The following is a 13374-nucleotide window of genomic DNA, read 5'->3' on the forward strand; positions in this document are numbered from 1 at the left end:
GCACCAACCAGAACGCACGGCAAAGAAAATGTGCACGGCAACATCTGAACGGAGCGCACGGCAAAGTAAGACAGCGCACGGCAACGAAACCTTCACGGCAATGACCCAACACGCCGCACGGCAAAGACTCACTGCACGGCAAAGGCTTTGGGCATTGCCGTGCCACTCCCTTTGCCGTGCGTGCAGCTTGGATGCACGGCAAAAGCTACGTTGCCGTGCGTTTTTTTCTTTGCCGTTCGCCATATGACATTTCCTTTGTTTTTCTTTCTATTTATTTCATCTAATACTTACATTTTTTAATTAGTTTGACTATTTATTAGTGTTACTTAAGACAATGTGCAATACAAAAGTACTCTTCATCTTCATCCCCCTCATATATCAGGGTTTCGAAGCAATCCGCGCTTCGGAAAATCTGCTAAGTGTTATCGCCCAAATGTGAGGAAGGTCACACCGGGGAGCTATTTTTGCACCATTACACCTTCCACCACACTTTCACACATATCATAGGTCCACATGCAAGATTTGGTGGGATTTCGGTGCTCCGACGGTCGTTCTCCCCCTCCTCCCCCAAAAACAGCGGTATATGTGTGTGCCCCGGCGGGTCTACCCCCTAGATTTCTCCGCGCGAGGTTCCACCAATGTGCAACGTCAAGGTGCACGGCAATGCCGCGGCGCACGGCAAAGAAAGTAGGCCGCACGGCAATGATGCGGGTGCACGGCAGAGAGCTAGCCGCACGGCAAAGCCTTTGCCGTGCAACATATGCGAGCCGCACGGCAAAGATCTCGTTGCCGTCCGAAGTTTGCCGTGCGGCGTCGCACGGCGAAGACTTTGCCGTGCATATGGGCCTCTTTACCGGGCACAAACCTCGATATACCATGATGAACTAAAGACGAGAGATGAGAACTACATAAATGTCCGAGGCGATTATACCACTGCTGAAAAGAGCTGATAGATGCGGCAACAAGCACTGAGAGGCCAATCAAACTCCAGAGGCCATCATGGCGTCGGGGCCAGCACCAAGCATAGTGCACGTGAACCGATTGAACACAACTCAAAGTCGAGAATGACCCTAAAACCAGAGTCAACAATCTGACCAATGGAAACGAGTTGCATGATAAGTCAAGAAACATGAGCAAAATAAAGAACATGAAACGATGAAGTGCTAAGAGTGTCTCAACTATCGATTGAGAGGGGAGTACCATTAGTAGTATGGACACGAACAGGTGACTCGACAGAACAGAGGTCAAAGCAAAAGAATGAGTAGAAGGTAAGTCAGTCATGTAACCTACAAAACCTGCCGGTGAGAAATCCTAAGCAGCAAGCAGGTATCGAGGTTGCGCAATCTCATGCATAGGCAGAGGCAGGGGCTATCCAGTCATCCCGTGGCGGTGCCATGGGTGCCATGGCACCTCCTCCAAAATACAGTTTTTCCTACTTATATACAAGTATTAGGACTAATTCTATGCTATATCAGCTATTAAAATGCTAGATGATCAAATCTTTGTGGTCAAATTAATCTTGGCACCGCACCTATCTGATCCTAGATCCACCACTAGGCAGCAAAAGATGCCGGGTTAGAAACACCTACCAGCGAAGAGTGGTCACCACCACCCGTGGAAACTGCGTGTAGAGTCGGCACAGACACCGTGCAAAAACTGCGAGAGTAGTCGATGCAGAGCGGTGAGTATACGTAGAGAAGTGACAAACATCATGGGAAATCGCAGGAGGATTCGTTGTATAGCGGCGAGTCGGCATAGAGCGGTTGACTATAAGTCAACGTAGAGAGGCATATGGAAGACACCAGAAAAGTCGACATAGAGCGGCATTTGGAAGCCACCAGAAGAGTCGACGTAGAGTGGCCAATCGCGGGTGGAAGCCAAGAGGGAGTCGACATAGAGAGGTCACTATCACGGCGAGTATACATAGTGCAGCGACAAACGCGTAGGAAACCGCTCGACGTAGAGGGGGGCGGCAAGTTGAGGTAGAGTGGCTAGTGGAACCAACCCGAAGAGTCAACGTAGAGCGGCCACAATTGCGGGTGGAAGCCGCAAAGGGAGTCGACGTAGAGCAGTCACCCTGCGCGGAAGCTAGAAGAGGAGTCCACATAGAGCGGTCACGGCCGCGAGTGGTTGGAAACCACGAGAGTTGTCGACGTAGAGCAGTGACTGCGGCGCATGGAAGCCGGAGGGCGAGCACAAGTACCGAGGAAAGACGCATCTGCAAAACTGACAAAGACTACCTATTCTTTTTAAAAAAATCATTTTCTTATCCGAAGTGCGGAAGTGCGAAAGAGCGTTGGTCACTATATTCCAACACTTCCGTTCACCGATCAAAGTTGGACATACTTGCAAGTTATATGCACCTAACCAATTCATCCATCGATCCTAATTGATGGAAAATATTAGGCAATCAACATACATTATTACCAGCTTTCATGTGCGGTAAGTCTACACGTATGACTCAAGAAGGCTTAAACATGGAAAGAAAAGGGGCAAGAGCATTTTTTATTAGATTGCAAATGCCGAGACTTGAACCCAAGACCTCTGTTGTGATACCATGTCAAGTTCCATGCATTAGCTATGCAGCCAAAAATTTGAACTGATGGAAAGAGGTATGCAATCCACGTATACTATAACACTCTTGTCCCTAGAATTAGAGCATGTCCACGGCGGCTCCCAAATAGGCGCCAACAGCTGGCACGCTTCCTCCATTTGGGGAAGGTTTCCCCACACCGGCGCACCCCAAATGGAGACCCCAATAGAAGTGAAAATTTCAAAAATGCAAACGACGGCAGATTTCATTCGATTTTTAGCGAGTTTGTACAAAACACGACAAATACATAAAATAAACTAGCGGTAGTTGAAGGCGATGTAGTCGCTGCTTTTTGCGTCGTCGCCGCTGCCGCCGTCATCATCATCGGGGAACTCCCAGTCGTCCTCCTCTTTTGGCACCAGTGGTGGAGAAGGAGCGGCGGCGGCGAGGTCGAAGAAGTTGCCGGAGTCCTTGGCGGACCACAGCTCCAGCTCCGCCTACCGCAGGTTGTACGTCACCTACCGGTAGTCCTCGTTGAGGGAACAGCCGACGAGCAGGTGCTGCCCCGGCGCGTCGTCGGGGCCGCGGTAGGCCGCCTACGCCTCGAGCTCCATTTCCCACCACTTTTTCGCCAGCGGGTGCACGGCTTGCTCCTTGGGGCGGCGGAGTTTGAGGCGCTCGCGTGGAAGCGAGTCATGCGCCTCCTTCACCGGCGCCGTCCTTCTCGTCGGTGCGGACGAGTTGCCTCGCGCACCGCCGCAGATAATGCGGCTGCCGGACGAACCGGATAGAGAAGCGCCCGACACCACCCGTGTCGGTGCGCGCGCAGCCAGCGCCATGTCTACAGTGGCCAGAAGGCGGGTCGCCGTGCCTCTGCGGCCGGTAGTCGTACGCCGCGAGCGTCCCGTCGACGTCGCGGCCGAGCCACCAGCTCCGGCAGCCCGTGCGGTTGAACCGCCCGGCTTCAGGGCCAAACACGTGGTGCCACTCCGGGCTCGTTGGTGCCTATTCCAGGAGGCGGCGCTGCTCGCCGGTCCATCCGGAGGAGGCAGCACCACGTAGCCGGCGGCGGACAGATGCCTGCCGTGCGGCAGGCGGTACTCCACCGGCACCGGGATGTGGTGCCGATAGAGCACGTCCGCCTCGTCGAGTGTGAAATGGTAGGAGCGCTCGCCGCCGACACCGCTTCCGCTGGCCTCGTAGTTGTGTGCCATGGATTCGAGCAGTGTGTTTGTTGTGTCGGCGATGGACTCGAGCGGTGTTGGCTAGGGTTGGGCAGAGATGGTGGTGTCGACGGGGGTTTTAAAGTAGCCGCAGCGGCCCGCATTGATGCCACGCGGGGAGTTAGGCTGCTGCCACCTGGGCGTCCGTACGGCGTCTGGCCTCCTCGCCGCCTCGGTTTCCGGCGATGACCTCCATTACACATCTTCAAAAACACGACCAGCGTCATGTCTCGCTGATGGGCGAGGCCCGCGGACGAAGTCTGACGTGGCGCGAGGCGCTAGCGCGCCCATTCGGCACCCCGCGTGAAGGAACCGACACGGGGTTGCGAGTGGTTTTATTGGGCTCGAAACGGCGCCAGCGCTTTATTGAGCGTGCTGGTGTGAGCCCAATTTTGTTGCCGGCCTCCAAATTGCTATTGGGACGCTATTGGACTCCCCAATGGAGATGCTCTTAGGGATTGTTTGTAGTTTTGGATATGCCATTTTTATCTTACTTGCCGAGTTGCATATGTAGTTTGCTTAGTATCGTTGAAATGTTTAATCTGGATAGATTATTTACCATGTCATGTCTAGTCTATTTTTGCATTAAACATAATGCAAAATTGTTCATGTATTCAACTAATATGAATCTAATGTGAGAGGCCATGGTCTATTGGAGGGGGAGGTAATGCAACGGTATGCAAGATGAGGAATCATGATACCTGCTGATTACGATGACAAAGTGAGTTTCAGTTAATATGTTTGAGATTTACTTGGTGTGTTGAAATTTATTTTTTCTCGAACACACGCCTAGAGGTGTGTCGTTGTATATTAGAAGAAGACTATCAAGATGACAGGAAAGTTACAACGTTGGTAGCAAGGCTACAGAATAAGGAAAAAAACAAAGAAACAAGAGAAGAACACAAGAGAATTTAGTCCAAGGGATTTCCGGCTCACAGTGGATATTTAATTGCTGAATGGGATTGAGTTTATTGTTAAGCGAGATGAGTTTGTTGTTAAGGGTTCTTCGTAGTGGACTAGATTTTCACGAATCAAATCACATCCTACCACCAAATATTACCTCGTGTATGCATAACGGGGTGGTTTGACGACTCATTGTTAACTCCTTAGTTTGTACACACTATCCTGAGACACGCCAGTGGATTTTCCCGCAAGGGCTTTCAACAGAAAAATTGATGTCTCCAATTAATTTATTTCAGTTTATTTGCCTATCGATTTCCGGAAGCTACAAAACCATGATGGAAGGTTCTAATAACTGAAAGGAAAGCACACTCTACGTACTTCTGCGTACCTTAACTGGTCCGAGCATACCAGATAACAACCCAAGCAAACCTCTTGTGGTTAATGCCATCCAGTAACTTGAGCTGAGTCCAAAGAGTGTATTGAATATAATTCTGAAATAGATGAGAAAACATGCTTAAATTCTAGGTGCATCTATCAGAATACACCAAAGAAAAGCTCAGCAGGCTACAGTTTGTTGAAAGAATATCCTTACACGGAAACAAGGGTGATTACAAGAACTGGTTTCCTCCCGTGCTTGTCAGCCACAACTCCCCATATTACAGAGGTTAGTGCTCTCCCAAGCATATATGAAGCGCCTACATTAATAGAAAAGGCACCATAAGTTTACCGTGGCAGATAAGGCTGAGGCATACCCCTTACAAAACAATGTCCTCGTGCATCAAAGTTGAAGTGTTTCAGAAGATAAACACAAAAGAGGAACTGTGTTTTTAACAAAATTATCAGAACATACTTAATGAATCAAAGTAAATTGATTAAACAACAGACCTAATGAATCATCAAACTTACGTAAGCATGCAGCACAATGCATCGTCTAATATATATACTGTAATAAACAACACAATGCATTATTGATAGAAATGTACAAAACAACATGATGAATTATTGCTCACAGTGCATATAAAAAATAGCTAAACAGATAGCACAATGCATCATCACAATTCTCACCAACAAAACCAGCATAAAATCCAATATCTTCTTCTTCTTTAGCAATGTGAAGGTCCCTTATCTGCAAACAGATATTCAGTGTTGACAGTCGATAATGACTAATGAAAATAGTACAGTATTAGCGATGATAGTCTACTTGAAGAGAAAATTTTAACTAATACTATTGGAAGAAAACAAAACAACAGGAAACAACAAATCTATGAGAAGAGCAAAGCTTTGTTTCCACCACTAGTCATTGTCTCATGCAAAGATTATATCATTGCTCGACATATAGAGCATTCAAATTTTATACTACTTGTAACTTTTCTCCCGTTATCATGAAACAAAAAGGCAAAATCACACTGCACGTTTTAAAAAGAAATTGAAGTAACATTGCTCACCATAAAGTACAAGAATGGAAACAATGACTGTATCGGCAAGGCTGCAAAATCCAAATTTACAAATATCAGTTCCTGATGAATAATGAAGGGATAACTTGAATAAGACATATAACCAAAAACATCTGAATTTTGCTATATCTGAAATGAACGTCAGAGTAACGGAAGAGTCATCCAAGTCTCAGGTAAGCAAATAGAAACGTCATCAGCACAAAAGTAGGACAAAAGTAGCATTCTGGCGCACAATGACATCAATACCCACAACTAGTGTCAGTAGTTTACTTGTCTTAGTATCTGGGTAATTATTTTCCAATGACAAACAGAAAGAACCAAATTTGACATGTCCACTAATTGAGCTCATGTGCCGTAATTCTATTACGACTGAAACAATGGGCTGCTCGATGGCACGCCTCCTCTCCCTCTGTTTCTATTTATATGCACAAGGACTTGAGGTACAAGTCAAGATTACAAGTATTGTTACACAAGAAATATCCCTAACTAATCTTGGTTAGCCGCACAGGAGGATGTCTCCCTAACACGCCCCCGCAGTCTGAACTCGGTGCTTCGCCGACGTGAAGACTGGATCGAAATTCATGAAATAAGACAGACGGTAGTCCCTTAGTGAAGATGTCAACAAACTGAGAACTGGAGGGTACATGTAGCACTCCCGAGCCCCAAGAGCCACCTTCTCACGCACAAAATGTATGTCAAGTTCGATGTGCTTGGTACGCCGATGCTGAACTGGATTGGCCGAGAGATAAACGAGCGCTCACGTTATCACGATAGACAATCGTGGCGCTGTCAAGGGGACGCCGGAGCTCTGCCGCAGTAGATTACGGAGCCAACAAGTCTCGGCAACGGCAGTGGCAACAGCACGGTATTCAGCCTCAGCGCTAGAGCGTGACACGGTGGGCTGTCGGCGAGATGACCAAGAAACCAGGTTGTCACCCAAGAACACACGAGTACTCCCGACGTAGATCGGCGAGTATCCGGACATCCTGCCCAATCAGCATCCGAGTAGGCAATGAGAGAGTGAGAGGTGGAGGAGTGAAGAGTAAGACCATGATCGAGAGTCCCTTTGAGGTAGCGAAGGATCCGTTTGACAATGAGGAGGTGAGGTTCACGGGGATCATGCATGTGAAGGCAAACTTGTTGAACAGCGTAGGATATTTCGGGCCGAGTGAGAGTCATGTATTGAAGAGCGCCGGCTAGACTACGACAGCGGAAGGGATCGGCCACAGGTGGACCGGTAGAGGCAGGAAGTTTTGCTTTGGTATCAACAGGAGTGGGGGACGGATGGCAGTCACTCATGCCGGCACGGCGGAGGATGTCTAGGATATATTGTCGTTGAGATAGGTGAAAAGAATGGGGTTGGCGAGTGACAGAGATACCGAGAAAATGATGAAGAGGTCCGAGGTCTTTCATGGCAAACTCGCGGCTGAAAGTGTTGACGATAGAATGGAGAAAGGAAGTGGTGGATGTGGTGAGAACGATGTCATCAACATAGAGAAGTAGATAAGCGATGTCGAACCGCGATGGAGAGTGAAAAGAGAGTTATCAGATTTGGATTCAAGGAAGCCAATGGAACGAGCAAAGGTAGCAAATCGTTGAAACCAAGCCCGAGGAGCCTGTTTAAGACCGTATAGTGATTTGAGGAGACGACAGACATGAGTGGGACGAGAGGGATCGATAAACCCTGAGAGTTGTTGGCTGTAGACTTCTTCGGAAAGGTTGCCGTGAAGAAAGGCGTTTTTGACGTCGAGTTGATGGATGGGCCAATTTTGAGACACGGCGAGGGAGAGAACAACACGGATGGTGGCTGGTTTGACGACAGGGCTGAAAGTCTCGTCGAAGTCAATGCCAGGTTGTTGTGTGAAACCACGAACGACCCAACGTGCCTTGTGACGAGCAAGAGATCCATCGGAATTGAATTTGTGACGAAAAATCCATTTGCCACTGACGATGTTGGCACCAGGGAGGGGAGGGACGAGAGTCCAGGTTTGGTTTTGGAGAAGAGCGTCATATTCGTCCCGCATGGCTTGGCGCCAGGAAGGATCACGAAGAGCAACTAGATAATTGTGAGGAATAGGAGAAGATACGGTGGCGGAGAGATTGAGTTTATCGATGGGAGGTGGGAGTTTACCGGTGGTGCTACGAGTGCGATGGATAACGGGTGGTGCCGAAGGGCGGCGAGTGTACACATGAGTCATGGCTGGGCCGCGGCGCTGCCACGGCAGGAGACGAGCGGCGGCAGGCTGCCGTGGAGGCGAGTCGGGAGAAAGAGGTGCCACGACAGGGGAAGAGGCTGCCGCGGCAGGAGAAGAGGCGGCGGCAGGCTGGCGTGGGCTCGCGGCAGCAGAAATCTCGCCGCGGCAGGGGTGGAGTAGGAGATGGTGGTGCCGACGTGGATATGGTTGGAGGTATTGGTAGGAAGTGGGGATCTATGGGGTCGATGATGGCAGGTGGTGTAGATGTTTGTGTGATGGAGGCGTAAGGAAAGGTATGTTCATCGAACATAACATGTCGGGAGATTAGGATGCGTCGGGAGGACACGTCGAGACACCTATAGCCTTTGTGGCGGGATGGATAACCGAGAAAAATACATTTGGTGGCGCGTGGGGCTAGTTTGTTGGGACTAGTGGAGGAAATGTTGACATAGCGAGACAACCGAACACGCGTAGGTGACCATAGGATGGATGTGTACCGTAGAGGGTGAAGTGTGGGGTTTGTCTACGGAGGGCTGCGGTGGGACGAAGGTTGAGAAGATGAGTGGCAGTGTGGAGAGCCTCGGCCCAAAAATTGGGAGGCAGGGAGGCTTGGAAGAGAAGGGTGCGGATAACATCATTGATGGTGCGAATGGCTCGTTCGGCTTTGCCGTATTGTTGAGAAGTGTAGGGGCATGAGAAGCGAAAAAGGGTTCCATGGGATTGAAAGAAGGAGTTTAGTTTAATGTTGTCAAATTCTTTTCCATTGTCGCATTGGATAGTTAGAATAGGGAGATTGAAGTGGGTGGTGACAAAGGCATGAAAGGTAACGAACGTGGCAAAGACATCGGATTTCTTACGAATAGGAAAGCTCCAAAAATAATGAGAAAAATCATCAATAATGACTAGATAATAGGCAAAACCAGACATGCTAAGGACTGGGGAGGTCCATAGATCACAATGTAATAGTTCAAACGGGCGAGTAGTAGACGAGCTCGACAAAGAAAATGGTAACCTAACATGTTTTCCTAATTGACATGCATGACACAGGGAGGGTCCTGTTTTATTCGGCAAGCCAGTGGGTAGAGATGGCGTGGAGCTGTGGCCAGGGTGTCCAAGGCGGCGATGCCAGAGGTCGTGGGAGATGGTGGCGAGGAATGTAGCGGCGTAGGCAGGTGGATTGACGGTGTAGAGAGGGCTTGGACTGTTACATCGGAGAATCACGGTCCCGCTGGGAAGGGCCTTCACAGAAAAACCAAAACGATCAAATTCAATGGTGCAGTGATTATCGATGCAGAATTAACGAACAGATATAAGATTTTTGATGATTTGTGGAACTAGGAGTATGTTGTGAAGATAAAGGGGTTTAGTGAGGGTATTAAGAGTTTGGGAACCGACATGGGTGACAGGAAGAGTTGCACCGTTTCCGACGGTGACAAATTGGGATGAGGATGGAAGGAGGGAGTGGAGATTACCGGGATCGGATGCCATGTGAGAGGATGCACCAGGTGTCCATGTGCCAATCGCCGCCGGTAGCCGCAGGTTGTTGAGGGCAGCGAGGAGAGCCGGGTCGATCCGTTGTTGCCGGTGGGCGGTGGGGACGTAGGAGCCCCGGGTTGTATACGCTCGTGGTGTCATGCCGGGGCGCGGGCCGAGGAGGCCCGGGGACGGCGGCTGCCATGTCGTTGGTGAGCGCGGCTGCCACCGTGTTGATGGAGGTGGCTGCCACGGGGCCTCGCCGTAGCTGGGCGCGAGTAGGGGCCCCCGTCCGGGGATTGAACCGCCGGGGGTTGTCGCGGCCGCGCCCACGTCCTCGTCCGTCGCCGCGTCCGCGGCCTCCGCCACGGAAGGTGTTGGTGAAGTAGTTGGTGCCGCGGCCGCCGGCGCGATCGCCCCGAAGGGAGCGAGCGATGAGCCCCCGAAGGGAGCAGGCGATGAGCGGTCACCGTGAAGGAGGGGCGCGGGCGCTCCCATTGTTGGGCGAGTACGCTCCGGCCCATGGCCCGGAGTGCGGTGGAGGCGGCGTTGCGTGCGTCGGTGCGGCGCTGAGTTTCTTCCAGGGATGAGGGCGGAGCGCGTCCGAAGAAACGAGGGAACGGCACTCGAAAGGGAGAAACGAGCGCGGATGGGCGTAAGTGTCATTAAGGCCTCGGAGGAGCGTCGGAACCAGCGTTTCGTCGCCGATGGGCTGGCCGACGTCGGCGAGGGAGTCGGCGAGGTTCTTGAGCTTGGCGCGAGAGGTCGCTGATGGAGAGATCGCCCTGTGGCGTGTTGCGGAAGTCGGCCTCGAGCTGGATGGCGCGGTGCTTCTTGTTGTCGCGGAAGAGATTCTCGATGGCGTCCCAGATGGTGAGCACGGTGGAGCCAGGAAGCATGACGATGCTGAGGAGGTCGGTGTCGATGGAGCCGTAGATCCAGGAGAGCACGGTGTAGTCATCACGGCCCCAAGCAGAGGTAGGAGACGTGTCGGAGGGAGTGGCTTCGCCGGTGACGTGGGCGGTGAGACCGTAGCGGCCGAGAGCGACGAGGAAGAGCTCCCTCCAGCTTGTGTAGTTGTCGTCGGTGAGGCCGAGGGTGATCGGCACGTGGAGCTTGATGGAGGTTGCGTAGGTGGAGGGACCGGGTGGTGGTGGGTTCGGTTGGGTTAGGGTTTGGGGAGGGTGTTTGGCCAGCCGGAAGGGAGGCGGCGGCTGCGTTGGTGGCGGCGATGATCTGCTGGTTGATGGAGGCTTCGCGGTCATCTAGGGCTTTGGCACGAGCCTCGAGCTCGCGCTCCTTGGCTACGAGTTCTTCGGGAGTCATGGTGGGAGAGGGGAGGGAGGTTGGTGGCTAGGGTTAGGGTTTTTGGAGAGGGAGGGAGGGGTTTAGGCGGCGGGGAGGATGACCCGCTCTGATACCATGAAACAATGGGCTGCTCGATGGCACGCCTCCTCTCTCTCTGTTTCTATTTATATGCACAAGGACTTGAGGTACAAGTCAAGATTACAAGTATTGTTACACAAGAAATATCCCTAACTAATTTTGGTTAGCCGCACAGGAGGATGTCTCCCTAACAACGACTATAAGAGCAGGAATGTGTTTCCAATTGAACCGTATATTTCTGAGTTGCCAAATGCGAATGAAATAGACGTCAGGTGATGCAAAGTTCCAAGAAATTGCTTTAAAAAGATTCGAGGAAACAAATGCACGGAGACAACTAGGGGAAAAGACTCCATTTTTTTTTCAAGCGACCCGGCGAAGGGGTCGATTTTCATTACCAAATAGATAACGAAAACATGGCCAGATAGCCCAGTATCACCCAGAAAAGAGTCCATTATTAGCGTGGCATGTGTGGCGCGTGTAATTTTGGGAATAGCTGGTCCCAGAATCGAAGCTTTGTAGGTGAGAGCTGAGAAGAAAGATACAAACACTTTTAAACAAGGGGCTGACGAAGGCAAGTTTGAGTCGACAGCGTTGCCCGTGCTGTCACATCACAACTTCAGAACTAGCAGCAGTGGAAGTGAGCATTCTTCTGGCCAAACCTGCCTGCGTGCTTCAGCCAAAGCTAAACAGATGGAGAACAATGAGAAGCTGATGCGCGGATATCAGAGATATGGTCCACACGTGGGGCAAATCAATCACGAGGAATGCGAGAATTAACCCAACATTAGAAATGAAAAAGAAAACATTATAGCTAGAAAAAAGCAGTTACTCGAGCTGATTAGAATGTTCGTGGGGGGATAGAAACTAACTTGGTTCCAAGTGCAAATCAATACACTAGGATGATATCGCCCAGCAATAGTACTAGTACTTCGTGGAAGAAACAGAAATCAACTGAAGTGAAGAAACAAGAGACAAAAGGAACGGGAAGAAGTAAGGAACGGTGATCACGCACAGGAGCAGATGGTGACGAGCCACAAGCAGGAGATCTCCGTGAAGGGGAACCCCTCCCTCTCCTCCTTCCTCCTGTCCACCCTGCACCCGGGACAGTTGGGGTGGTACCGCGCTCTCTTCAGCAACGGCTCGGACGCCCCAGCGCCGCCGCCTCCGCCGCCGCCGCTGGCATCATCGCCCATCTCCCTCGCCCGCCCAGGTACCAGACAGGGACGGAGAGCACAGGAAGCCCCCGACCTCGAGAACGCCGGGAATCTTGGTGCGCGGCGTGCCCTGCTTTGCTCGCGGCCTTTTTGGCTTTCCCTGCGGAACGACGCGGGCTAAAAGGCAGGACAACGGACGCACGTACCAAAACAAACTGACCCACCCTCGGTAAAGAACGTGTGGCCCGTTTTTTCCGCGGAATTGCTCCACACGCGACGTTTTAGGTACGATCTGCTCCCTTCATTTGGATATCTAGGTTTGAATTTTATTCACAAAAGAGTGTATTTTCATCTTTTTAATGCGCTTTAATTACGGAGTACTTCTTTCTTATCGCACGAAAATCAAACTCAATAATATTAAGCATATACTCTTATTGTTTTCTACATGCACTTAGCTTACTGGAGGTGAAAGAATTAAAAGGGAGAGATGCATGTTTTCAATGTATTTTTACTCCACTTCAGAATTTATCTTGAAAAACCTGCATGTACACTTATTTGTGGACGAAGAGAGTATGTACGATGCTCTCCATAGCACTAGTTTTTCTTTAGACCCACCAACCTACATAATCCTCAGGCTAGTGACCGATGCTCAAGTGGCTAAGTCCGAGCACAGCCCAAACCATGACCATTGTTCACTTCATCACTTGCTCCATTCTACATAGAGTATGTACATAGCAATCGGAAAAGCACTTTTGATCCCAGATGCATATGCTCCCGCCACTCAAAAAAGCACTTTAAAATGTTGTAAAAGATCAAATAAAAATTATGCGCATACATGTCGATATTTTAGGTGTGCACGTTAATTTTCGTGGAAAACCGATACTTTTTGTATCTTGTGTAAAAATGATAAAAAAAATTATATTCGACACCAACAATATTGGATTTTTGTGAAACCGACTTTGCAAGCACATAGAACGTTGAAATGTGTGCAACCTCTTTTATTCAATGTTTTTGACACTTTAAAATGTGTTTGAAACTCATTTAAAAAAAACA

General features: G+C 50.0%; 1 protein-coding gene across 1 annotated transcript; it reads right to left on the reverse strand.

Moving 5' to 3' along the window:
- Positions 1–4448: 4448 nt before the first annotated feature.
- LOC124663782 (protein ZINC INDUCED FACILITATOR-LIKE 1-like) lies at positions 4449–12360 on the reverse strand. Its single transcript, XM_047201444.1, has 6 exons — positions 12180–12360; positions 6105–6145; positions 5725–5785; positions 5252–5354; positions 5048–5150; positions 4449–4457 (listed from the first exon to the last, which is right to left on the reverse strand). Exons 1-6 carry the CDS (start codon positions 12358–12360, stop codon positions 4449–4451), a joined length of 498 nt encoding a protein of 165 aa, XP_047057400.1.
- Positions 12361–13374: the final 1014 nt, after the last annotated feature.

The sequence above is a fragment of the Lolium rigidum genome, chromosome 6 (assembly GCF_022539505.1).
Source record: "Lolium rigidum isolate FL_2022 chromosome 6, APGP_CSIRO_Lrig_0.1, whole genome shotgun sequence".
Classification (NCBI taxonomy): Eukaryota; Viridiplantae; Streptophyta; class Magnoliopsida; order Poales; family Poaceae; genus Lolium; species Lolium rigidum.